This window comes from Bubalus kerabau, chromosome 5, assembly GCF_029407905.1.
Source record: "Bubalus kerabau isolate K-KA32 ecotype Philippines breed swamp buffalo chromosome 5, PCC_UOA_SB_1v2, whole genome shotgun sequence".
NCBI classification, from domain to species: Eukaryota; Metazoa; Chordata; class Mammalia; order Artiodactyla; family Bovidae; genus Bubalus; species Bubalus kerabau.
Genome location: NC_073628.1, coordinates 18,722,909 through 18,748,992, shown reverse-complemented (window position 1 = coordinate 18,748,992; position 26,084 = coordinate 18,722,909). Strand labels below are relative to the sequence as shown.

The 26,084-nt window shown below is 59.4% G+C and overlaps 1 protein-coding gene across 1 annotated transcript in view; it reads left to right on the top strand.

Moving 5' to 3' along the window:
* The first annotated feature begins 762 nt into the window (after positions 1-762).
* The window catches only part of IGSF9B (immunoglobulin superfamily member 9B), a 46,422-nt gene continuing 21,100 nt past the window's right edge, over positions 763-26,084 (top strand). Inside the window, exons 1-12 of the mRNA XM_055581186.1 lie at positions 763-2,214; positions 11,071-11,268; positions 12,712-12,858; positions 17,972-18,123; positions 18,356-18,473; positions 19,488-19,629; positions 19,886-20,031; positions 22,116-22,258; positions 22,540-22,680; positions 22,763-22,879; positions 23,279-23,429; positions 24,132-24,243. Coding sequence (XP_055437161.1) covers positions 2,151-2,214; positions 11,071-11,268; positions 12,712-12,858; positions 17,972-18,123; positions 18,356-18,473; positions 19,488-19,629; positions 19,886-20,031; positions 22,116-22,258; positions 22,540-22,680; positions 22,763-22,879; positions 23,279-23,429; positions 24,132-24,243 — 1,631 coding nt within the window. The 5' untranslated portion in view covers positions 763-2,150. The remainder of the gene's footprint in view (positions 2,215-11,070; positions 11,269-12,711; positions 12,859-17,971; positions 18,124-18,355; positions 18,474-19,487; positions 19,630-19,885; positions 20,032-22,115; positions 22,259-22,539; positions 22,681-22,762; positions 22,880-23,278; positions 23,430-24,131; positions 24,244-26,084) is intronic.

Here is a 26,084-nt window from a genome sequence, read left to right as displayed (position 1 = left end):
CTTTCAGTTTGACAATTTTAGTTTCCTAGTAGAAACTACCATGCAAAGTGGGAAAAAGTCGATGGCCAAGAAAAAACAATCAAGAAGACGGTGATAGTGGCTTTGCGCCCTTCCCGACCTTTCAGGTCCCTAGAAGAACATTTCCCACTCGGCCATATTTCTACCTATAAAGGGCTAGGGACATGTGCAGCCCTGGGGGTCCAGCATTTCTCTTCAGGCCAGATAGATGCTTAGAGGTTCTGGAAAGAGAATCCTGTTATTGCCAGTTCTCCAAGTGGATCCTAGTGAGGCTCAAAGCCCTAGGACCATGGTTCATGTATATGTTGAGGGTGGAGCTCTAGTTCTTGGGCATGCTGGCTGGGAGTTAGCTTCTAACTCGCTTCACATCCCCAAGAAAGGCATCTTGGCAGAGAAAGAGGCCCTAAAACGAGGGCTCAGGGAGAGGCATCTCTGCACGAGCAGAGTTACGTCTCATAACTAGAGTGGCTGGACAGGGCAGGAGGTCATTTAAGCGTTCTGGTTCTCCAGGTTACATCCAGGTGCTAGATTGCCCGGTGTAATTGCTGCTGTGCCAGGAAGGGGCCTTCCAGCTTTCCATGTCCTGGCTGGTGGTGAGCTAAGAGGCTTCACCTTTCAGGGAAGGCTGTTCCTCTCATGTTCAGGCCACATTCATGCATGGTCTGTGTGTCTGTGTGTGTGTATGTGTGCGTTTCTTACAAGCAAGTTTCCCTCATTTTTTTTTTTTCCCTTTGAGCTTCATATGCTAGAGCCAGTGCTTTGTGGCTGACAAGTGCTTTGTGATGACGAGGAGGGTGACCTTCCTGAGCCCCCTTTGCTGCCCATCCTGGGGAACTGAGCCCCTATCACCTCTGCTCTCACTCTGTGAAAGATCAGACATCTTCACTGCAGCCTCAGATCCCTGGTGTGAGGGGACTGTTTGTAGATGTTTCCATGACGCTGGTTTATTTCTTCTGCAAATACAACTATAATGGGGGGAGGGGTGAGGTTGAGAAATAGACCACTTTCCCCTTCCCTGGGTCCCTTGTCCCAGATCCCTACACTGTTCCCGAAATCCATCTTGGCTTCTTCCTGCTGAGATGGGGCCAGGCTCCCAGGCAGGTGGGGACGGGGGAGGAATCTTGTGCTTGAGGAGGCAGTCTTTTTAGAAGAAGAAGGAACACTTTCATTGCTCAAAGTGGAGACTTCCTGGCGATGAGCAACTATGACCCGCACTGGGGGTGGCAGTGTGCACACGTGTGTTCCTGAGGGGGGCCCGTGACACTCCTGCAGCTGAGCCAATGACTCACCCCAAATCTTAGCCACTTTTAGAGGTCATTTTAGTCATCCCCCTGCCTTCAGGCTGGATGGAACTTAACGTAATCTCATGTTTGGGTGGCAGAGAGTGCGCTGGGGAGGAAAGAGTGGCCGAGTGTGGAAGGGAGGAGGGGAGGTGGCGGTAGCGCGTGACCCCTTTGAAAAGATCTCCAGTGAAGGACGTTCTCAGCTTCCCCAGGCTGCTGTTCCCGGGTTTCCCCATCACTGAATCAGCACCGTCCTCCCGGGACGCCTTTTTGCTGGATGGAAACCGGATGCTGGGTTCCCTGGATGGGCGGGGGCACCGACCCCTCAGACCTACAGTGTAGCAGAGACTCCAGGGTCCCGTTGGCCGGCCCGGCGGCCACATTCCTTCCCCCAGAAACTTGCCATGCAGTGGGAGCAGGGAGCAGAGCCTAGCGGAGACGCGACAGCGCCTTCTCCCCGGCAATGCGCATGATTCTGCGGCTCTGGGTTTGCCACACGTCAACGCACCTTGAATGGGCTCGCCCCCCTCGACGCGATGGGCAGGCATCCTGGCCAATCGGACCCCGGGCTCGCTGGCCGCGTCCAATGGGAGGGCAGCGGGGGCGGGCCCGGGGCGGTGCGGCCGGGCTTCTCCGCGGCGCTGGCTGCGCTCCGCCCGGGCTCCAGTGCAGGTGCCGCTGCGCCGGGCTGGAGGCTGCGCGCCGAGCCGAGCGGATCCGCGGAGGGATGGGGAGCGGGCCGCCCGGGCTGCAGGAGCCGCAGGAGCCGCGAGAGCACCGGCGCGGGGCGTAGGCGGCGCGGGGCACTTTGCGATAGGATGAGGCTCCTGGCTGGCGCGCGGTAGTACTATGATTTGGTATGTGGCCACTTTGATAGCAAGTGTGATCAGCGCCCGAGGTCTTGCGGCTCAAGGTGAGTTGAAGTGCAGCGTCCCTCCCCTGCGCCTCCCGCGGATCTTGGCTCCGTCCTCCTGCTGAGCCCGCGCCCTCCCGGCGGGCGCGCTCCGGACACCGCGAGGAGGGGGGGCGCCGTATCCGCGGTCGGCGGGAAGGGTCTGAACCCGGGCTGCCGGCGCTCTGGAGAGAAAGCCTCGGGCTAGGGTCCACGCCGCCACCCTTGGCACCAGGGCTTTGCAGCGGGTGCCGCGCCCGGTGCCCTTCGCGGGCGCAGCCGCCGCCTCGAGCGCTGGGGAGGCGGTGGCTTTCTCAACTCTACCGCCAGGGAGTTTTCGGGTCCTCGGTTGGCTGCGGCACGCTGGACCCCGCGCAGTGCCACCGGTCCGCAGGGGAGCCGGTGCGGGCTCGGCTTGGGCTCGAGTCCCTCCGGACCACACGTCGTGGCAGCCGGAGATCGGATCCCCTCGCAGGGCGGGGCGCACGGAGCGCCGCGAGAGGAAAAGAGCTGGTTCCGCGGGAAGTCTCTCGCTTGCTCTGAGGAGCGGCCGACTTCGGCTGGCTCTGCCCGCGTCCGGCTCCGCTGCACCTGAGCCCGGCCTGGCCGGGCAAAAGTTCCCCGGGAGCGCGCCGCAGCCGGCCACAGCTGGCCACAGCTGCTGTGGGCGAGAGCAGCGGGAGGGGGTCTCCACTGCCGCGTCTCGGGGAGGAGGGAGGTTTTCCTCTTTCTCTGTTTCCGGTCTGAGCTGGGAAGAGGGCAGAGGGAAGCCAGTGAGCTGGGTGATGCGCTCGTGAGCACGCGGGCTTTTGCTCTGGAGACCGCAGAGCGGCCCACACGCCTCTGTGTGGCACCTCTGCTCTCCGCCCTGCTATGGAAGCTGGAGGTGCCCGGACTCTGAGCGCGCGATGTTCAGCGCGCAGACACGACCCAGCTGCGGGCAGGTCCCCAGGGCCGGCCGGGATGGCTTCCGGGGAGAACCGCCCGGTGGACAGCAAGCAGTAGGAGGACCCACAGCGGAAGACCCAGCGCCCGGCCGCGCTCGCTCAGGAGGACCCTTTGCTCACCTTGTCTGGGGCTGTGTAGGGGGAGGGGAAGTGATTTGGAAAAGTTTCTGGAATGAGATCGGTCTCGCTGGTGTTTGCGGGGGTGTGAAAACAGAGGCAGAGGAAGGCGAAGAGAAGAGTGCTTTTATTATATGGTGTGTGACCCCGGGTGGTTTTAAAATTCTTCCTTTGTCAGGTGGGGAAACAGACCAGAAGCTCGTGGGGTGGGGTGGGGGTGTGAGGTGGCTTGAGCTGCGCTTAAGAACTTGTCTCCAGCCTCAGTGCTCGCCCCTTCCCTATTGCCTTGTACTCTTCTGATGCCTGCATCTCCTCCCCTTCAGTTTGTGGTATGTTCCTGCTATGGGACTGTCGCACAAAAGGATGTATTGGGATGTTTGAATAAAAGAGAGATGTCGAAGGGAGGCTCTGAAATAGGATCCCAGCTTGAGAAGTCCAGGGAGGAGGATGGACTTTTTGCAAGTTTAAGCACAGAATCAAGGGAAATGTGTGCTTATGTTATAGCAGCACACAGAAGGGCCAGACAGAAGGAAGGACTTTCCAGCATTGAAGGTTATTAGTTCTGGAGCTTCTGCCTTCTTTCCGGGAATGGAGAGGTCCTTCTGTCGGGGGTGCCTGGACATGAACCCCTGCCTGCCATCCCTGTGGGTTTTGGGGAGGGGGGTGTCTTTTTAGCCTAGGGGCTCTGTGTGTGGTGGTAAAGGATCTGGACTCAAGTTCCAGCACTGCTACTTGCTGGCCTGTGACCTTGGACACATTGTTTTGCTTCTCTGATTGTCACTTGCCTTATTGGCGGTTAACAGTATGAGCGTGTGGGGGTATTTGTGAACATTAGTGCCATGAAGAAATGAGGGGCTGGCTGAGTGTTCTGTGGTAGTGGTGGTTTAGTCGCTAAGTCATGAGTAAGTAACTGATGATGATCTTGGTTCCATGTCTTTCCCCTGAATGGTTCAGGGCACTGGGAGCTGGGAATGTCCCCAGGGGGAGTTCAGACAGTTGCCTCTGTCTAGAACCAAGTTTGCCTTCCCCGCTCACCTTGCCCAGGGAGATGTGGAGGGCTGCTCGGAAATCCTTTGAAAGATCTGCAGAACTAGAGTTGTGTCAGTGGCTGGAACCTGGTGGAGAGGCTGCAGGACACCCAGGAGGTATCATCTCTATGGCCTCCGGGAGTGGGAGATGGGCTGATGGGCCAGCATTTCAGATGCTGCTGTGAGAGTTCAGCTGTTCTCTAACTGGCAGAGGTGACTTCCAGGAGTTTCTTGATGGGAGGGACTTTGAGATGCTGGTCTTAGGGTCTGGCTGAGCAGTGGTTGTTCCAGCAGAGGAGTGAAAGGCTTGGGACAGAGAGAGGGGTGGGCTTGAATCCTGTGTGTCTGGGGGGCAGTGTGGAGGCTGGGGAGGGCATGCAGAGAGCCTGGAAGGTGGTGAGTGGAGTCTGCGCCTGAGGCCTTCGCTGAGCAAGCTGGTGCGGAGGACCCTGGCCTTTATCACCAAGGCTGCCTCCTCTTGTGGACCACAGATTCCATGCCTGGCTTACTGCTGTCCCCAGATAAAGCGGGTTCTAACCCGGACAGTGCTGGTAGCTGGACTAATGCCCTCTACTCTCAGCCTGGCCTTTCCTCCCTTCCTTTGGTGGTGAAGGCACGAGGGAGGGCATTTAGGTCTGAAATCTGCTAGAGAGACCCCCACAGGCAGCCTCTCAGCTGAGCGGGACTTGGCTCAGGACGTGGCATGCGTGTTCGTGTTCCCAGCACCCACGGCTGGAGGCAGGCAGGGGTGTGTCTGGCAGCATGCGTTTGGGAGAAGCTGAGGAGGGGATGTGTGGGAAGAGAGTCAGCTTTCAGCTGCTGGCCCCAAGCTCGTCTCGTGTGCTGACCCGGAGCTGCCAGGTCCCAGGGCTGGTGGTGGTTTCAGGTTTGAGGTTCTGAGACAGAGAGCTAGGATCCAGTTACCCAAAGGAGCAAAGGCTGCCTGGCTGGGAGATGCTGAACCCCAGCCTCTCTCTGGCTGGCCTCTCCTGGCTCAGAGCCCTGTGCTCTCCATCCTCAGATCTCTCTGCCTCAGGCCTGGCTGTCAGGGCTTTGCTGCGCTGAGTGGGTGGGAGTGGACCTGGCCCACAGGGAGAGCCGCAGTCCTTCCCCTGCTCCCCAACCCTCTCCAGTCCTCTGCCTCCTTGGGCTAGGCCAGGGTCCCAGGGCAGCTCTCTCCTGTCTGTGCCCAGTGATGGGTAAAGCAGTTTGTGTAAGAGAGTAAATGTGAATTGTGGAAAGAGCCGTCATTGGTGGTAGCTGCTAGAAGTGCCTGCACACATCTGTGTGTGTGTGCCTGCCTGTGTGTGCAACTGTGTGTATGCGTATGCACATGAATGTAGCAGACAGGAGACCCAGAGTCTCCAGGCGCAAGGTGGGGCATCTTTCCTGTCTGATTGCTGTTGGCCGTGGGTGGCAGTGAGGCTGGACTTGGAGCAGACACCCATCTTTTCCCACCCTCTGCTCCACACATGCGTATGGACAGCTCAGAAGCTCCCAAAGTTGGAGGCTCAGCCCTGGGGCTGGGTTGAAGGGAGACTGAGCTCTGAGAGAAAGCCTCAGTGGGGGACACACACAGGCAGAGCCAGGGGACGCAGAAGACAGGTCTGACTTGCTAAGAGGTGGCTCTGACCTTGGCTACCCAGTAGCCCAGACTCCTGAATGGAGAAGGGACTTGGTCCCTGGGGGTTGGGAGCTGGGTGCAGAGGCAGCTTGTAGCCTGGTCCTGCCGGGGCACTGCCCAAGGGAGCCAGCTCAGCCTGCCTGAGGCAGCTGACCTATTTTTCTTAGGAATCTTCCTGCTTTTCTGTTCTCTCTTGCGTGATTAAGCAGGAGACTGGTGAGCAGAGTCAGGGCCTCCAGAAGAGTTTTGGAGAACAATTCCTTGTGGGCCAGGCTACAAGCAAGGTCCCAGCCAGCCTGCCTGTTCTTCTGAAAGGGTGGTGACTGGGTGGTGCCCTCTGCCCGCCCTCACCCCCTAGCTCCCTCCCGGTCCAGGCCCCTGGCCAGCTGGGCTGTGGCAGGTAATACACTGTCCAGGTAACATGCAGGAGCTGCTGTCCTGGTTTTCCGGCTTCCAAGTAGGGAGTGCTGACGCTTCATTGTGAGCAGACTCGGGCTTCGATCCCCTGCTTACTTTTGTCCACCTGGCGCCTCACCTGAGGTCCTCCCCAGCTTAGCTTGGGGGTACTTGGACCAGGCCCACGCCAGCGGTGGGCAGGGTGGGTGTGGCTGGGCCTCTCTGCGGAGGAGCTGCTGCAGGAGCAGAGCTGAGGTTGGATTACTGACTGCTTCCTGCCAGTGGCTCCTGGGGAACAGGCTCTTGGAAATACAATCTAGCCGAGAGCAAATTAAGGTGGCTAATAGCTGCTGCCTCCTGGGCTGCCTGGGCTGGAGAGTTAGGGAGGAGAGGCACCCACGGAGGAAGGGTGTCCTATCCCTCCCCAATGCCTTGTTATATGATGCGAGGGCCAGTTTGGGCTCACCTGATCTCTGACTTCTACCCTCAGAGGTTGATGGGGAGTGGGGGCAGAAGAATAGCTACAGGGAGACCTTAAAAGGTGGGGACTTCTCCAAGGATCTCCTAGGTGGGGTGTGGGGGTCCTGGCTGGAGGCAGAATATCCCAGTGACCTCTGGCCCACCATCTGCAAAGGACACCCAGGGTGCAGCCTTATGTGGACATGGCTGTTTCTCCATCTCACACTTGGCTATATGTGTGTGGAGTCTCTCCTCTGCTTTCCTCATGCAAGCCTCTGGGTCTGCATCTCCCGGGTGGGGGTAGTGGGGGAAAGGACGTTCCAGGGGAGCCCGATTCAAGCTTCCTGGGATCTCCTGGAACCCCCTGGCTTGTCACAGAGGAGCGACTGGGGGACTATTGGGGGCTGTGCCTGTTTTGGACTCAGCAGGGATTATTTTTAGGCTGGCAGATGGAGGTGGCGGTGGCTGTCGCTGGTATTATTAGACAACAGGCCTGTGGTTTGGGAGTCTGGTGCCCGAGGGGGCGGGGGAAGGGGGGAGCCTCCCTGGGGACGTGTACTCACTCACTGAGGCGGGGAGGTCTCCCTGTACCACAGATAGACAGAGCCGGAGCTCCTGGGTCCCAGGCAGAGTGGGCTCAGCCCTGCACCCACAGCTGCCTACTGACCCAGGCCTGCCCTGCTGGCCTTCTTGGGTTCAGGACTGCAGGGGTCTGGCTGTGAGAACCTGTCCTGAGTGCACTGTGGAGGGGCTGGCCTCCGACTCAGGGGACAGAGGGGAGGGGGCTGCTTCTTGGGTCAGTGTGGGAGGGGCCTTATGCCTTGGTACCTAGCCTGTGGCGGGGGGCAAGTGGGGGCAAAGGGGAGACAGGACAGCTGGAACCTGCCCCTACCTCATTGCCCCCCACACCCCCCGCCAGCCGCTGGCCCAGCCAGGGGACAGAGATGGTGGTACGTCTGTCGGATGGGTGTTGGGGTCCCACAAGGACCTGGTATGTAGTAGTGACCTAGAGGAAGCTGGTTTGTCTGGCGGCTGGCCCTCCCTGCCTGGTTCCCAGACCTTGGCTGCTGCCACCAGATTTTGCAGTCTTGCTGCCTCTCTTCCCCCAGCCCTGCCCCTGGAAGAGCTCCAGCTTGGGACGAGGGGTGGGGGCCGTGCCAGGCTGTGGAGGGCTCGTGGTCCTGTGCTCACAGGGATCCAGTGGCAGCCCTGGACCTGGCGACCTGCCGGGCACCACCTGGCCCAGAGAGCAGGAGGTCTGCACCCTGTGGGCTTTCAGAAAGGTTAGCCAGACCACGGGGCACCTCCTCCTCCTGTGTCCTCTCTCTCTACCAGGGAGCGCTGGGCAAAACCCCAAAGTGCAGATTTGCTCTGCTCCTCCGGGTACAGCTGGGTCCTGCCATCTCTGAAAAGGGTGCATGGAATCCAGGACACCTCGTGCTCCCTGCGGTGCTCACCCTGCGGGTGCCAGAGTCCCCTTGAGGCTGCTGCAGGCCTCTGTGGTGGGGAGGGGTCTGGGGCCTCCCCTCCGGAAGCCCTTGCCCTTTGGGCACCATCCATCTCTGCCTTCCCACCCCCTTCTTCCTCCTCCCTACTGCTCCTGGGGCCTGGCTCTGTCCCCTCCTGACTTTCCTGATTCTCCATCCTCTGAAGGCCTGTGTCTCTGTGTCCCTGGCAGAATCCTGGGTGCCCTTGACCTCTCTCTCTGTCTCTGTCTCTGCTTGTCTCTTCATATCTGACCGTCTGTCTCCATTCTTGCCCCTGGAATCTCTTTTGCTCTTGACTTGGGTTGTGTCCTAGGTTGAAGGCATTTCTCTCCTCCATCAAACCCCTCTTCCATCTCTGCTGCCAGCCTGTTTACTTTTTTTTTTTTTTTGCAGCAAGCTTTTCTGGAGAAAGTGTTTTATTAGACATGCTTTGGCTCAGAAAGGCTCAGGCTGAGGGGGAAGTACTCGTGGGTGATGGGTGAGAGCACACGCAGAGTGTGTGTGTGTGTGTGTGTGTGTGTGTGTGTGTGTTGAGATGAGGAAAGCTGATAAATATTTTAGGATTCTGAAAGCCAGGAAGACTGGCCTGAGTGCGGGGGCTGGGACAGGGCCTCCCACTCCACTGCCTTCATCCTGGAAGCCCATCTGTTTTGGCTTTGCTCACTGTCTCTGTGCTGCTGGTCTCACCATGTCTTCTTCCAGCTGCTGTCTCTGGCGGAGGGACGTGGGAAGAGCTGTGGGGTGGGGCCCAGGTCTGGCTGGGTCTCAGGTGGGGTGCGCAGCCCTGAGCCTGGGTGGGTGTGGAAGAGGCCACCTCGTTGCCCAGTTGCTGTGTGGAGAATGAGGCAGTCAAGGTCTTGCCTCCCAGAGCCTCCAGAACCTTTTCTATGAGAGGAGAGCAAGCAACCCTGCCCCCTGCCCCAGGTGGCCACCCCTGGGAGGCACCCCCTCCTCTTGCCCTGGCTCTTGTAGTTCCTCTTCTTTCCTCTAAAGTCTGCACGCTCACATGTACATGTGTACACACATGCACTCATGTGCACATATGTCTGTTCTTTGCCCACCCCTCCAGGGCCCAGGGTCAGCCTTTGTGCCAGGGTGCTCTGAGGCAGGCCCAGTCCCTGCCTGGTGCCCCCACGGGATGGGATGGGGGCTGGGAGGAGCCTGCTACACTTTCCCTGAGGGGCTGGAATTTAGCCTTTGCCTAAAGCAGGTCTGGGAGGGTTGGGAAACCTGCTGGGGCCTCAGGCAGGTGAGGGCAACACTGTGCTCTGCTCCAAAAATACTCTGTGATCTTAGCTCTTTCTCTAGAAAACAGTGATGTCACCAGTAGCCAATCAGCTTCCAGAAGAGTTGCCTCCTCCTTCTTCCGCAATTTGCGGGAGGAGGAGAGGGAGCTGGAGCGGGAGGGAGAGAAGGAGAGGCCGACAGAGACATGGACCTGGAGAGGCAGAGCACACAAGCACACAGGGGCCAGGCAGCAGAAAAGCAAAACCCTTTCCCCAGCATAGTCGAACGGAACCCCACATGTACCCTCCCACCCCAACACACGCTGATAGAGTCATACAAAGAAGGGGAGCAGGTAGACAGCATAACCCATGTGGGTGGGAGCTAGAGAGAGACAGAGACACAGAGAGACAGACATGGAGGAGGAGCCAGAGAGAGATGGACACAGGAGAGACACTGGAGAGAGAGAGACAGAACCAAATAGAAAGACACATAGAAAGAGCCAGATACACAGAGACACAAGGGACAGCCAGACAGAGGTGCCTGGCAGGAGCCCACAGGGGTCAGAGGTGTGCGCAGAGTCAGGCCAGAGCCTCAGTGGAGCAGCCGCTGTCCGTGGTGCTGCCTGGAGGGGCCCAGCCGGCTCTGGAGGGGAGGGGCGGGGTCTGGTGGGTTGTGTGGGTGCTGGGAGGGAAGGCAGGGGGAGGGGCCTCCCAGCGAGCTCTTTCACTGGGAAGGAAGGTGGACAAGGTGACTTTGGTGTGGCAGCCCGAGTCAGGCTGGAGGTGGGGCTGCAGACCTGGTGCGGAGCCTGGGTTAACCTGTTCTCTCTGGGGCTGGGGCTGGGGCTGGGGCTGGGGGGTGTGGGCCTCTCCCTGCCTCACCTCCCCTCCCTTCCAGTCCCTTTCTGGAGGATGTTAGTGCCTTATCCAGCCATGTGCTTTGTCCTCTGCCAGGTAGGGGTGGTCCCCTTAGCTGGCTGAGGCTAGTGGCCCCAGAGTCCCCCTCCCATGTCCCCAGCATCCTGCGGTCTGGATGGTGATGTCTGGGGCTTCTCCTGCTGATAGACTTGGGGCTTGTACACTGGAGGGATGGAGGCCCCTCCCGCTCCCTCCTCTGCGGCAGGCGAGGCGGGCAGAGGGAGGAGGGGCAGAGAGGCCAGCTCAGGCCGGTGGGGTTTTCCCTCTGGCGATGCCAGGAGCAGCCTCTGCTCAGCTTGTTGGGGATTCCCCGCTCCTGTGTGGAACGCTCTTGTTTGGTGCTGTGAACATCAGGCTGAGCTGGGGGTGGGGCGTGGGAGGACGCCGGCTCTGAGTCTCCCCGCTGTGCTCTAGCAGGAAGCATCCTGGTGCAAGAAGAGGTCCCCATTCACCCTTGGCTGCAGTGCCTGACCGGACCTTGGTGTCCACAGAGGGGCCGAGGCCCCTCTACCTTCTCAGTGGCCACCCTCCTCAGAGCTGGTAGGAGTGTCACTGGGAAAAGGCATGGTCGGGCTGTGCTCTTCAGGGTTGGGAGGGCAGAGGTAGTCTCTGGGACAGCCGGGCAGGATCTCCTGGCTTCTCCTTTCCTGCGTCCCAACGTAGCTGTCCCGCTAGGTGCCCACGGCCTGCGAGAGGAGCCCGAGTTCGTGACCGCAAGGGCTGGCGAGAGCGTGGTCCTGCGATGCGACGTGGTCCACCCGGTGACGGGGCAGCCCCCGCCCTATGTCGTGGAGTGGTTCAAGTTCGGGGTGCCTATCCCCATCTTCATCAAGTTCGGCTACTACCCGCCTCATGTGGACCCTGAATATGCAGGTAAGGGCTGCCCCATTGCCCTGGCTTCCCGCCTGGCTCTGGGGGGGTCCCCGCCCTGTCCCTCTTGCCTGTGTCTTGTAACCTCTCGTCCTTTCCGATGGGCCTCTTATCTCTGTTTTCCAGTCGCTGCCTCTGTCCTCCCATCCTTTGCACTCTGGTAGGTTTTAATTAAGTGGCGAGAGGAGAGGGACAAGGAGGTGGGGCAGACACAGGGCTTCCTGAACAGCCTCACCGATCCGCAGGGGGCGCTGCGGATCCGGAGGCCAGAGGAGAAGGGAGGCCCAGAGCCCGCCGCGTGGGAGAGGAGGCCGGCTGGAGGGCAGCTCAGTAGAAGCAGCTGAGTCAGAGCCTCGGCAGGCAGCCACGGGGTTTGCTCTGTCTGGCTTCGCCCACACCCTCCCTCTGGCTCTGAAGTTGGGGCCTCTCGTCCTCGGTGGAGGGAGCGTCTGGGCACCCACTCTGCCTCCTCCTCCTGGCCCCCTGTGTCTTGTTCTGCAATGACTCCTGCCAGTTGGGCCTCACTGAGTCACTGCCAAGGGCCTGCCCACCAGGGAGGAGGGCATGGGGCAGTGTGAGTGTGTGCTCGGGTGTGTGTGTGTGTGAGTGTGTGTGTGCGCTGGGGTTTAAAGGAAGAGAGGAAGCTGGCAGGACATGGGTTTTATCTTTACCTCTGGGCTCTGAGGTCTGCCTTGCATTTTTGTCAGCTTCTATTTCTCTCTCTCTCTCTGCCCTTCTGTCTCCTCCTGTGTCTGTGTCTCTCCGGCCCTGGTTGGTTGGGACTGTCTGATTTGTAGGCAGATTGCCAGTGTCTAAAACACAAGGAGGAAAGCAGAGGAGGTCGTGACATTGGGGCGAGGAATGGGCTGGGCTGAAGGAGGACCCGGAGGGCACTCTGGGGAAGGGGTCTGAGTTAGGGAGGGTGGCTCGGAGTAGATTAGTGCTCTACCTGCCAGCTGCTCTGTGTTCTCAGGCTACGTGCAACCCCCACTCCAGCCAAGCTTGGGGCCTGGGCTCTGTCTGGACCAGTCCTCTCTGCTCTCTGGCCCCAGCGGCAGGACTGGGAGGGGATGTCAGCACCCTGTCCCTGGTGGCCTCTCCCCTGGCTGCTGTAGGGAAGCCATACAGACAGGGTGCTGGGCGTGGCAGCCACGGGGACCCCTGGGATAGGATGTTGCTCAGCCTGGCCGGAGGTTCCCAGGGCCACTCATCCTCTCCTATCGCACCTCAGCAGAGCTCCTTCCTCTCTTCCGCCCCTAGAGAATGGGACAGTGCAGGGAACTGAAGCCTTCTTGGTGCAGCTGGTGGGCAGAGAGAGCAGGGCTTTTGGGGCCGCCCTGCCCTGGGCCTGCCTGCCCTGGGTTGGGGTCGAGGGAGGCTGTCCCTGTGGGGCTAGGGCTGCAGGGGGCAGCGCCCTGCCCTGACCCTCTTGGTCTCTCTCCACAGGCCGTGCGAGCCTCCACGACAAGGCATCCCTGCGGCTGGAGCAGGTGCGTGCCGAGGATCAGGGCTGGTACGAGTGCAAGGTGCTCCTACTCGACCAGCAGTACGACACCTTCCACAACGGCAGCTGGGTGCATCTCACCATCCACGGTGCGCGGTGTGTGGGTTGTGTGCCTGCATGCGAGCGTGTTCGGTGTGTGTCCTGCGTGTGCTTGAGCCTTCTCCCCATGCCCCTGGGACTCAGCCCCTGACTGTAGCCTGCCCTGGAGACCCTGGTGCAGCTGCGCCCCAAGTTCCTCAGCCTTCTTGGAGACCCTGGCCTGGCCCACCGGTCAGATACCAGCCACACCCCTGGCCCCTTGGGTGTCCTGGAGTCCCAGAGGCCAGGCAGCTCCTGACAGACGGTGGTCACCATGGGTGGGGGCTGGAACTGGGTTCTGGAATCCAGGAGGGTTGAGCATCTGCAGGGTGGATTCTAGGGCAGTTGCAGGAAGACCCTCTTCAGGGATCCCCTGTTAGAGCCTTCCTTTAGTCCATTTGCCTGAGTAACCATTGAGCGTCAGCCAGCCATTGAGCTGCAACTGATGGGCAGCAGCAGGATAAACCCAGGGCTGGGTGGCAATCCTGCTGGTCCCGGCCTGGAGGGTAACCCTTCCAGTGCTAGTGGGTACTTACTTCCTGGGGTGAAGGGTGATGGTCTCTCACAGGGCCAGGGTCTTTCCCAGGACCGAGGGTCCCCTGTGCCCCTGGGAGCCCCCCTTTGGGAGGGGAAATTCCCAAGGAGCCGGGAACACTGGAACCCAGAGAAAGTGGAAGAAGTGATCCCCATGGTGGAGGAGAGCAGGGTTTTTGCTTTGCTTTATTTTACTATTGATTCAGTTTGTGACATAGTGTGTTCAGCCGCCACGTGCCACACATACTGAGCTAGTTGTCAAGGCTTCAATGGCACGTGTGCTTTGGATGCCCAGGCACAGCTTAGGTCCTTGTGGGTATGATGTCTGTGACCCTGAATTCCATGCTCAGCAGAGAGGAACTGGCAGTGTCCTGGCTTGTGAGCTTCTCCCAGTTTCCACTGGCCTTGTCTCATGAGGTTGGGTCAGGTCGTGCACCTTCTGCCCTGAAAACCCATCGAGGGCCCTGGGAAAATGGTGTTTTAGCCTGAGACTGGCCTCTGGGACCAAACAGACCTAGGAATGGTGGCCCTGGGGCAGTGGTCCAGGCTGTTGACTCACTGCACGCAACCGACTCCTGTCGGTCAGTCCCCAGAGACCAACGGTGGGCTTATTTTAAACCTTGGGTGGGCTGTCCCCACTACCGGTGAGCTTTTGAGTCAACTTCCTTTCAATGCCAGCTGTTGTCTGTGCCGGGAATGAAAACTCAGCTTAATATTAGTCCAAGCAAAATGTAATTAGGAAGGTAAACCTACCGCTGATGGCACCACTGATGGAGCGCTGAGCCAAGAGCCCCCACGCTGCCTGCTTTCTTGTGCCGTCTCCCAAGGTGGGCTGATGCCGTCACAGCCCTGCCTGCCTCCCGCACATCACCGCTGGGTCCTGTCCAGGGAGTGGAGGCGGGTGGACCAGCAGGGAACACGGGCCGATGAGACTCGGCTTGTGTCGTGAGTCCACCTCATTCAGTGTCTGAGCCAGGACACCCACCTCCCCTCGCTGAGCTTCACTATTCTGTTTCCAAGAACCGTGCCTGTGTGCAGGGCTGTAGTGAAGATTCAATGAAGGGCTGCAGATGAAGACGCCTGGTGCCGTGTTTGGAAGGTCGGCTGTGCGGGGGTCACTCTCTGCAGGATACGGGTCACCCTCCCCATCACAGGAGAGAACGACCAAGTCGGGCAGCCCAGGAGGGGCCTCGGGCTGGCAGAGTCAGCCTGGGTGGTCGAAGAGCCCTTGGGAATCGACCCATGATCAACATGCGTTCATGAATGTCCACTTGGCAGGCTCTGGGGGTGTGCAGACTGAGCTCTGAAGGATCGTCAGGGGACAATCAGGTCCACAGGCGACTGCAGTATAGCTTTGGAAGCATGAGGGACAGGGACTTCTCTGAGGAAATGAGCCCTGGGCAGAGACCCTTTGGGGAAGAGGAGATGACCAGGTGAGGGGGTCGGGGGATCAGGCCTGCAGGGTGTTCTGAGGCAGAGGGAACAGCAGGCCCGGAGGCCTGGAGGAAGCAGAGCCACCACGTTCAGGAGCCTGGCTGCTTGTTGGAATGAAGGGCTAGGCTTTAGCACTGGAGCTCAGCTCGCCATGGAATGCTTTCCCTACCAGGGCCCTGCTCCCAAGCTGAGCGACCTCACCCTCTCTTTCTCTCTCCCTCCTCCTGCATTCCGAGGTTCCTTCTGGCGTAAATACTTCCCTTATTGAAGGAAAGAGTCTGGAGCACAAACATTGCATTTCTTCCAAACTAGAATGTCAGGTATTTCTGACCGGGATCACCCTGGGAAAATGAAAAATTAGAATCACAAGTTGTCTCCTTCTCCTTCTGTGTTTTCTTCAAGGCCAGTTGGGAGGAAGCAAATCCAATTATTTCCTCATTGCATATGAAATACTAGAAAAGGCTGAGTCAGGCCTTGCTTTCTGTCAGTGAACTGCTTGGAGGAGAGGCCAGCCTATTTCTAACCTGCATGATTAATTATAGGGCATGTGTGAAAAAAGAAGAATTAAGCTGGAAATGCAGCTGGCAGGCTCACACCTAATCCGGTAAATAATCGGGAGTCAAACCATTAGTTTCCTGAAAACTTGAAATTGTTCAAAGTGCTTTTCTGATTAGCACCTAAATAATAAAGTAATTATGTAATTAGTAATTAATTTGTCACTTCAGGACATAATTTATTGTATTATCTTTTCCTTAAGCGTGACACAGAGGTAATAGAGGCCGAGGCTGTGTGAGCTGTAGTTCAAGAGCAGGCTTGGCAGCAGGACTCGGCTAGGATGGGCTCACGGGCCAGGGTAGGAGGCAGTCTGGGGCTCGGAAGCCAGGTTCCCTTGGCAAGGGCTTAGAATGTGTTTTGGGGCTTCCCTGGTGGCTCAGATGCGAAAGAAGCTGCCTACAGTGCAGGAGACCCAGGTTTGTTTCCTGGGTCAGGAAGATCCCCTGGAGAAGGGAATGACTCCCCACTCCATCATTCTTGTGAAGAATTCCATGAACAGAGGAGCCTGGCAGGCTATAGTCCATGGGGTCGCGAAGAGTCGGACATGACTGTGCGACTAACACAGAATGCGTTTTACCATCACTTTTGGTGTGTTTAACGTCAGGTTAGGATTGACTTTCTCAAAGATGTTTGTTGTGCGTGATGAAGACCGCTTCCCCGGTTACCCAGCCTTCACTCGTGGCCACCTATGTGGCCACACCGAGCGGAGCATTGGGCAGATTGTTGAAGAAGGTCATCTCACCATCATCGTGTCTTCAGTTTTATATTTGCATTTGTGTTGGTGTGTGCACGTGCGCTTGCAGGCATGCAGCTATTTCATTGCATTCATCTGTTCATTCAGCCATTTGTTGAGACTCTGTAACTTGCCACTTCAGTTCTGTTCAGTTGCTCAATCATGTCTGATTCTTTGCGATCCCATGGACTGCAGCTTGCCAGGCTTCCCTGTCCATCACCAGCTCCCGGAGCTTGCTCATGTCCATCAAGTCAGTGATGCCATCCAACCGTCTTATCTTCTGTCGTCCCCATCTCCTCATGCCTTCAATCTTTCCCAGCATCAGGGGCTTTTCCAATGAGTCAGTTCTTTGCATCAGGTGGCCAAAGTATTGCAGCTTCAGCTTCAGCTTCAGCATCATTCCTTCCAGTGAACATTCAGGACTGATTTCCTTTAGAATGGACTGGTTGGATCTTGCAGTCCAAGGGATTCTCAAGAGTCATTTCCAACACCACAGTTCAAAAGCATTGATTCTTCGGTGCTCAGCTTTCTTTATGGTGCAACTCTCACTTCCATACATAAGCTGCGCTAAAAGCTGAGCACATACTGGGATTTACGGAGATCTCTGCTCTCAGGAGACTTGGTCGTAAGTGCTTTAAACTGTCTCAGGGGACAGACTGCAGCAAGTGCCTTCCTCAACCGGCTGACCAGGTGAGGCAGAGGCAGCATTTTAGCAGAGTTGTAGAAGCACCAGAAGGGTGAGATGTGAGTATGGCCCAAGAAGGGGGGATGGCAGGTGCAGCAGTCCCAGGGATGGAATTTCTTGGCATTTGTAGGAAGACACGAAGGCTGGAGCGTTGGAGTCGATTTGAGGGATGTGTGGTGGCTGGTGGACAGCTGTGACCCCTAACATTGCTTGGGCCTGGGGCTAGGCTACCTCCTAGGAGACCCCTCTCACAGCTTCTCCTTGGGGCCTCAGAAGCTCTGGGCAGCTAACAGCGATGGCAGTACTGGCAAGATAACCACCATTCAGTAGCTTTACGTTTTACCAGCTCCTCTCACAGACTCTACCTGGATCATTCCTCCCATCAATGTGGAGGGCAGGGTTTTAGGTAGAGCCCAGAATAGCTGAGCCCAGGGCTACAGGGCGAATGGCTTTTGGACTTGAGCTTGGAGCCTTGAGACAAGGTCAGAAGTTCCGGCCCAGCCCGGTGTTGTGGACCCTTAGGCTGGGCCAGAAGACCCCAGGTGATTGTCCAGAGGGTTGAGGGTGATCAGGTGGCTTCTAAAAGCAGCTTCGACAGATGAGATGGGGTGTGTTAAAAGCTGATTGTTTCAACAGGGTGGGATTTTAGACAGAACTCCGAAGCAGGTGCTGGGGGAGCAATTTGGGAGGGAGTGGCCATGGCTGGGCTGGGAGAAGATGTAGGATTGTTTCTTCAGGGTCTAGATGATACCACGTCACCTGGTTTGTGATCCACGTTAGGCCTGATGGGGCTCAGATGGTGTATGGCCTGCAACTGTGGGCCTGGCTGGGCTGGGGTTATGGAAAGATGGGTCTCTGGATGGTCGAGGTGTGAAGGGCTGCAGGTATATGGATGCCTCGTTTATCTCCATGTCCCTGGAGCCTCTGGGGCACCCTGTGGTGCTGGACAAACAGTCCTTTATTTGGAATTAGGTGGATACAAAAGGGAAAGTTTAGAATTGGGATCCAGCCAGACTGTTGAGTTCCAGGTCTCCCTTCCAGAAGGCAGGTGGGCAGAGCCTGTCTCCTACTTACCTCCTGCCTCCAGGAGTGCCCTGGACTTGTGGGGTGGGCCCCGGAGCAGGGTGCCCGTGTGCGGGATGGACAGCTGACCAGCCCGCCCCGTGCCTTCGGTCTCTTGCAGCTCCTCCCACCTTTACAGAAACACCCCCCCAGTACATTGAGGCCAAGGAGGGTGGTAGCGTCACCATGACCTGCACAGCTTTTGGGAATCCCAAGCCCATTGTCACCTGGCTGAAGGAGGGGACACTCCTAGGTGCTAGCAACAAGTACCAGGTGAGTGTGGGTCTGTCGTGGGCCACTGCACCCCCTCCTTGCTGCCCCCCGCCTCCTGTCCTGCCACCAATTCACCTTTGCAGAGGTGCAGGTGGGGCTGGAGGCGGCAGGCGGACTGGGAGGTACCTGTGACCTTGGAGGTTCCTCAGTGCACAGGCCCCGAGGCCCCCTCCACCTGGGAAGGCGTCGGTGGGGCCCAGGGTGGGAGCTGAGTCCATCTCCTTGGCTCCAGGTGAGTGAGGGCAGCCTGACGGTGACGTCGGTCAGTCGGGAGGACAGAGGCGCCTACACCTGCCGCGCATACAGCATCCAGGGGGAGGCGGTGCACACCACCCACCTGCTCGTCCAAGGTGAGGCCTCTTGAAGGGAGTCCTGGCCCCACTGAGCTGAGGGTCTTCCCAGGGTGTGGGTGGCTTAGCTGGGGATGGTAGGGAACCGGGTGGGGTCTCATCCCTGTGTTGTGGGCTCCCTTGGTGGCCCTCAGTGGCCCTCCCATGGGGTGGCGGGAGGCGCCATGCCGACTGGGTTTCTGGTTTCTCTGAATGCCCAGGTGGTGTCCTGTGGTGTCTCCACCTTTCCCGGGGGAGGACTGCCCCCTCCCCCACCAGACTTCATCCTCTGGTGACTGCCTTAATAAGTAAGGGTTTGAATTGAGTCCAACCCCAGAGGCTTAAATAACATGAAGGGCATTTGGCAGGGCTGGCGTCTGTGGGGTCAGCACCTGTGATGCTCTGCCTGGGGCCCTGAGCCCCCCAGAAGGGGTGGCCTCTGTCCACCTGCTCCACTTCCCCCACCCCTGCTGGAGGGAGCCGGGGGGGTGGCTGCACCTGGCCTCCTGACTTGGGCGAGAGCTGGTGACAGCCACAGGGTGTCTGGAAAGTCAGCACCAGGGCTGCTGGAACTCCAGCCATGTCCTCTGCTTCTCCTGCCTCCTCTCCCTGATGCCCCTCCACCTGTGGTCAGCCTCTTACTCCTCTAGAGGCAGGCTGGTTCCTTTTGTGGGTCGAGAGAGTGGTCTTCCTCCTTGCCGTGTGTTTGTATCTATGGAGGGGTTAGTTGGCTATTCAGGGGGCCAGGTTGGCAGAGGGGCTGTGCATGGGTGGGTGTCTGCCACGGGCTGTGTGCGGCCACACTTCTGGACCCCGTGCATCCTTGGGACCTGCAGGGTGAGTAAGAACCTGAGCACAGGCAGCAGCTGGATCCATCTCCATGACAGTTGCCCAGTTGTGCTGCCTGCTTCTGGACCAGTGCTGGCCCAGTCACTCCTGGGGCTGGGGCGCCCCTTTCTGGGGGGCAGAGCCCCTGCAGCTGGTGCTGTGGTCCCTCCTGCCCCAGGAGAGGTCACATTTGTCCCTGTCCCCCAGGGCCTCCCTTCATCGTCTCCCCTCCTGAGAACATCACTGTCAACATCTCCCAGGACGCGCTGCTCACCTGCCGGGCAGAGGCCTACCCCGGCAACCTCACCTACACCTGGTACTGGCAGGATGAGAATGTCTACTTCCAGAAGTGAGTGCACGCCCTGCCCTGAGCCCAGCCAGGCCTCCTGGGGGCGAGGCTTCCCAGCAGGGACTGCCCTTGGGCTCTGGGAGCTGGCTGGGATGGGAGGGTGGGCTGGGGTCCCCTTCCTGCGCTCCATGCGCTGAGACCAGTGTCAGTGTGGGGGGCACCTATCCCACGCATTAGCCATGGGGAGGACTCCCGGGCACACTGCCCTGGCATCGCATGGAAGACCCTCTCCTCCATGTGTCCTGTGTCCCTGCAGCGACCTGAAGCTGCGGGTGCGGATCCTCATCGACGGGACCCTGATCATCTTCCGGGTGAAGCCGGAGGACGCGGGGAAGTACACCTGCGTGCCCAGCAACAGCCTGGGGCGCTCGCCCTCGGCCTCGGCGTACCTCACTGTGCAGTGTGAGTGGGCGCACTGGCCATGCTGGGGACGGGAGGGTGGCCTCGGGGAAGGTGGGCAGAGGAGGGGCCAGGGCGAGGGAGGGGGTCAGCCCTGGAGGAAGCCCTGCCAGGGTTGGTTAGTGCAGGTGAATGGAGCCCGCTCTGGGTCCTTCTCCCGGCCATGCAGTTGTCCCTGTCCACTGATCCATCCCGCCAGCCTCACCCTGGCTGGGCTCAGGGCCAGGATGGCCTTCCGGACACTGTCCTCGTGCTGGTGCTGGCCAGCTCCTCTGTTTGCACCTGGAATGAGGTGCTTTTTCTCACTATCTGAGGGCGTGTGGCTCACACCTGGTGGGGCGACTGTCCTGCCAGCTCTCTGCTCCCCCGCCGTATTGATAAGGGGCACAGGCCCTCTCCCAGTGGCTCATCCATTCCTGCCAGCACCAGGCCCCTCTGGGCCTTCCCTCTGCAGCTCTTGGGGCTGCCCGAGACCCACAGCGGCCGAGGGCGTCTGTGCAGCATCGTTCAGCTTGCTGGTTGTGGTGGGGAGAGGAAGTGTGATGAGGGCTCGTCCCTCCCTCCTGATTGGCCGATGGCTCTGTCACTCAGGCAACATGGTCCCCTCTTGATGTGGTAGATGACAGGCACTCCATCACTTGACGGCTTATGTGGGAGAACCAGGCTCCCCCACAGCACGGAGGGGCAGGCAGGCGAGAGTGTGACTGTCTGGAGAGGGCCTGGAGGCGGTGTCTGAGCTGAGGATGTGAGCAGAATAGCTGGTGACCCACGAGACCAGCAGAGCAGGGGCCTGGTGGGGGGCTGCCCGAGTGCTGGCCTCATGCCCTCGTGCAGTGTTGCTGCTGCTGGGGTCAGAGGCCTCCTCTCCAGTTTCCACAGCAGAGGATCACTCTCAGCTGCTGTCCTGTGAGTCCCAGGTTCTTGAGAGCTGTGAGGCCCCAAGACAGCTGTGTGACCTGGGGCATCAGGTCTGTCCCACCCACACCTGCCGGAGGAAGAGGCTCCTTTGCAGACTCCTCGTGGGGCAGATCCCATCTGCTGTGTCATGGGGCACAGAGGGGCAGAGACAGAGGCACAGGGCTGGTAGGAGTGGTCCCAGAGGACCCTGACCTGCCTGGATGAGGACTCCTATCCTCCAGCTGCGGCCATGCCTGCCAGGGAAGAGTGGTTTCCCATCTCCCTCCAGCACATCACCCACTCCCACTTGTCCTTTCTTACCTCCTTCCTGCCTTCAAAGAGAATCCGGGGCGGGGGGAGGAATGAGATTTTCAGGTGGGTGAGACAAGGATCTTTATTTCTACTAAAAAGCAGTGTTCAGAGTATTTCCCATTCATAAACCCTTTGAAAACCTTGGAGGGGAAAAAAAAAAGCCTCCACCATACAAAAGTAGGAAGCTATGTCTAAATATACACCTCGGCCTGGTATTTATGTAATGCTCTTCTGCGAAGGGCTCCAGACGCTGACAGAGCCGCCCATTCATCCCCACCGCCTCCTGGGGAGTTCTGGATCGTTCTCCTGCGTGGCCCCCGGGTGATGACTCACCCGAGTCTCGGGGCTGCTGCTCTTGTTGCCCGAGAACCTTCCAGAGGCTCCGTGGCCGACTCTGCACCCCAGCTACACAGACGGGAGACCGAGGCAGGAGGGAGCGTACAGAAGCAGCCTTGACCCGAGGGCGTGGGGAGAGGAAGGGCCTGGGGTCCCGCCTACTTGGGAGGGATGCTGTCATCTTAGTGGTCTTATCAGTGGCCAGACACTGGCTTTGAGGTTGGGAGTCTAGGGGCTGGGGTGCTGAGGGTCCCTGCTGGCCATCAAGTCTGCGGACAGAGGTGTTTGGGGGGAACTGCAGGTGGGCAGGAGCGGCAGTGTCTCAGTGCATTCAGACGGGGGTTCTTAAGGATGCAGGACTGGACAAACGGGACGGCCGTGCTGGCCTCTGGGTGGTCAGCCCTGAGGGTGGGCCATGTTGTCTTATGGTCCCGCTGGGCTGGCACCTGGTGCTACACAGAGTGCTGGGCCCTGGGCTGTGGGGTGGCTTGGCCCCTGCTATGCCCTCTCATCCCTCCTTGCCCCAACTCCCACTCCTGCAGACCCAGCCCGAGTCCTCAACATGCCGCCTGTGATCTATGTGCCCGTGGGGATTCACGGCTACATCCGCTGCCCCGTGGACGCAGAGCCGCCGGCCACCGTGGTCAAGTGGAATAAGGACGGCCGTCCCCTGCAGGTTGAGAAGGTGCTGGAGGGCTGCGTGTGGGTCTCGGGAGGCCCCTGGCTCTGAGATGCTGCCTCCAGGGATCTGGTTCCCGGCAGGACCCCTCCACTCCCCTCAGAGTTCTGGGAGAGCAAAGAGCTGCTTCCCACGGGGCCAAGTCCAGCAGGTGTGGCCATCCTCCCAGACCCGAGATGCCCCACCCCACATGTCTGCCCACAGAGGGGCAGCTTGGGTCTGACTGGTGGGGCTGGATTGGATGTCAGCACTGACCACGGCTCCGCTCCACTGTCTGTGCCCGGCAGAACCTGGGCTGGACTCTGATGGAGGACGGCTCCATCCGGATCGAGGAGGCCACAGAGGAGGCTCTTGGCACTTACACCTGTGTGCCTTACAACACCCTGGGGACCATGGGCCAGTCTGCCCCTGCGAGGCTTGTCCTGAAGGTGAGGCCAGGCTGCGGGTGCCTCCGTGTGGGCAGGCGGGCTCCTGAAATGCCTGGTGTCACGGCCTGGCCTGCTCTCCTAGGACCCCCCGTACTTCACGGTGCTACCGGGCTGGGAGTACAGGCAGGAGGCCGGCCGGGAGCTGCTCATCCCCTGTGCCGCGGCTGGGGACCCCTTTCCCGTCATCACCTGGAGAAAGGTACCCCTGGGCTCTGGGGCTGCAGGGAGCGTGGTGGGGACCCCTTCCCCATCATCACCTAGAGAAAGGTACCCCTGGGCTCCGGGGCTCGTGGAGGGTGGGGCAGGGTCCCCTTCCCATCATCACCTGGAGAAAGGTACCCCTGGGCTCCAGGGCTGCAGGAGCGCCATGGGGGTATGGCTGGGACTGCTCTGTTCCCAAGGGGCAGCCCAAGGGTGACCCGGGGGCAGTGGAGGGCTGTGGGGAGCACCATGGGGGCACGGCCGGGACTGCTCCGTTCCCAAGGGGCAGCGGAGGGCTGTGGGCTGAAGCCCAGTGCTGACCCCCTTCTGGAGCCCTGAGTGTCGGTGGCTTCTCTTCTGCCCTGGCCGCCCACTCCTGCCCCCGTGTTTGGCCAAGGTAGGGAAGCCCAGCAGAAGCAAGCACAACACCCTGCCCAGCGGGAGCCTGCAGTTCCGCGCCCTGAGCAAGGAGGACCACGGGGAGTGGGAGTGCATCGCCACCAACGTGGTCACCAGCATCACTGCCAGCACCCACCTGACCGTCATCGGTACGGGCTCGGGGTTGGGCGGGGCCTGGCGCAGGTGTCCCGTTTCCTGGGGCTCTTCTGCTGTTGGAGACATTGTCCCTAGGACCCCAGCCTGGACATTATGCCTGCCCCTCTGGGACAGACAGCCACTGTCCTAACAACAGCCATTGGACATTTACCACTGGCTTTAAGCTCGGTACCTAGTGGTGCATAGTGGAAGCTGGTATTCCCCTCAGGCTCACTCACAGAGACCGAGGCCAGCCTGGGTGGGACACCTCACCTGGCATCACCACACTGAGTGGTGAGCCCTGGATTCAAACTCCTGCTGGAGATGTGGAGGGCCTGCTGGACTGGGCTGCTCTCTCGATGGTGTTTGGGTCTCAGGCCAGAGTCGTGTGGGACAGGGCCTTTTGGCTTTGCTGACCTCCATCAGGTGCACTTCTGTGTTCTGCAGATGAGCACAGTCCTGATGACCAGGGGTTGACTCCCCACCCTCGGCCCGTATCCCTGACGTTCAGGCCGTCTCCTGCTGGAAGAACCGGCCTCCCTGGCAGGACAGGTTTCCTCCTTCAGCCCTAGGGCCCCGGGCTGGACCCAGCTCCTCAGAGCTTCATGGCCCCCACTGCTCCCGTGGGGCCACCGTGCTTGCAGGGCACCCGGGGTCACAGCCCCGGTCATGTGGGTTCACTTCCTCCCTGCCTGAGGTGTCTGCTTGGTCTCCAGGCACCAGCCCCCATGCCCCGGGCAGTGTCCGGGTCCAGGTCTCCATGACAACTGCCAATGTGTCCTGGGAGCCAGGCTACGACGGAGGATTTGAGCAGACATTCTCTGTTTGGTACGGACCTCTGTGAGTCACCCCTGCACGCCTCGCTCTCTGCTTTTCCCTCCCTCATCAGTCCACAGGGCTTGGGGGGCAGGTTATGAGGAGGGTGTGGATCTCTGCCCACTTGACCTTCCTCTGGATGGTGGGTGTGTGCTGCCTGGTGACGAGGCTTCTGTGGGCGGGGCGTCTGGGATGATGCCGGGGCCCGAATGGCCCACCATCCTGTGGTGAGTGTCCTCAGCTGATCTTGCGGCCCTTCCATGTCCTTGGCTCGCTCCTCTAGGTTCCTCTGTCCTCTGGAGTCTGGAAGAGACTCCTGATCTTGGGCATCCTAAGACAGCCCAGCTGCAAGCCTAGGATTAGCTTTATCCTGACCCTTCCCCCATGGTTCCAGAAACCAGTGTGAAGTGGCGCTCACCTTCCTGCCCTCGTCTGCACATGTGCATTTCTTTCTGGGATTGTGTGTCCATTGCCTTTGTACCTGGCTGTACATTCATTTGGTGAGATGCGGTGATTGGAGATCTTTGCCGAAACCTTGGGGTTGACCGGCATCTCAGTGACGTGTGAGTCAGGCTGAGGACAGGAGGTGTAGAAAAAATGGGAGGAGAGCCCTCGGTTGAGATCCACACTCACCTAGGGTTTTCCTGAGCCCAGAGCTGGCCACCTGCATCAGGGGTGACATTGTTGATCAGGGAGGATGAGCCTCAGCTCTTCCTCTCCAGACCTGTCTCCTCAGGGTGCGTGTTGCCCCAGGCTCACCAGGCCTGGAGAGGAGGAGGAGACAGAGACTCAGGCAGAGCCCTCTGTGGACTTCCAGCACAAGGAAGGTTGAGAGGGACCTGGCCTGTTTCCTAGACTCTGAATACCTGGGCTTTGAGTTCTGGATGCAAACTGGACCTAGGTGGTGAGCTTGGGGGGGCTCAGAGTTGAAGCAAACCCCGTCCCACCCCCATGGGGCAGGTGAGGTACTGCCAGGGGGCTGTGTGGCCAGGGCAGGGCATGTGGCCACCTTCGGGGAGGCCTGAGCAGAAGGTCTGGGCATGGACTGGTCCCCTCGCTGCCTGTGGCTCTGCTTCGCTGTGTCACCCTGCTTGCCTGCTGGGGTGCCGGGTGGGAGGGGCAGTCTTGGGCTAGGGGGCTCTTTCCCCCCTTTTCTCTGCCTGCCTCCAGCTCTCCCATCCTGACCTTTGATGCTGGCTTCTCTTTGCTGTGCTTTCCGCTGCCCTGGCTCTAATTCCTGGGCAGAGGCAACTGTGAGCCATCGGTGTGTAGGGACCTGGCCTCCTCAGGGGTCCTTGATCTGCATGGCCAGTCCAACGGGAAGCCATCCCCTCCCCGTGGTGGCACTGGACAGTGCGTCTGGGCACCAGCTTCATGGCCCTGGGGAGTGCGGCGGGCTGCAGAGCAGGGGTTGACCCTCTCCCTGGATTCCAGCATTCTGCATCCACAGTGCAGCCGTCCTTGGTGACTTCTAACCTGGAAGGCTTTAGAATCTTGTCCCCATTGTGGGGAAGCGCTTTGTTGTTGTTGTCCTGTGCCCAGCTCCTCCTCAGTGACACCAGCCTGCTTGAACAGAGCAAGCCCTCTGGGTCACATAGGCAGGCCCGCTTTGACCATCCCAAAGCAGCCAGGCAGCTGGGCACCTGGCCTCCCTCAAGTCCTGCTGGTGCTCATTGCTACTCTCCCACTTTAGCATCTGCCTTGTTCCCAGTGTCCTCACTCTCAGGGCAGGGCCACTCTTAAGACTCTGCCCAGGGTGAGGTTCTCTCAGAATGCAACTGGTAATTTGACCAGTTTCTTGAGCGTCAATAATGCCAAGGGTCCCCTTTCATAGATGAGACACCACCAGTGGC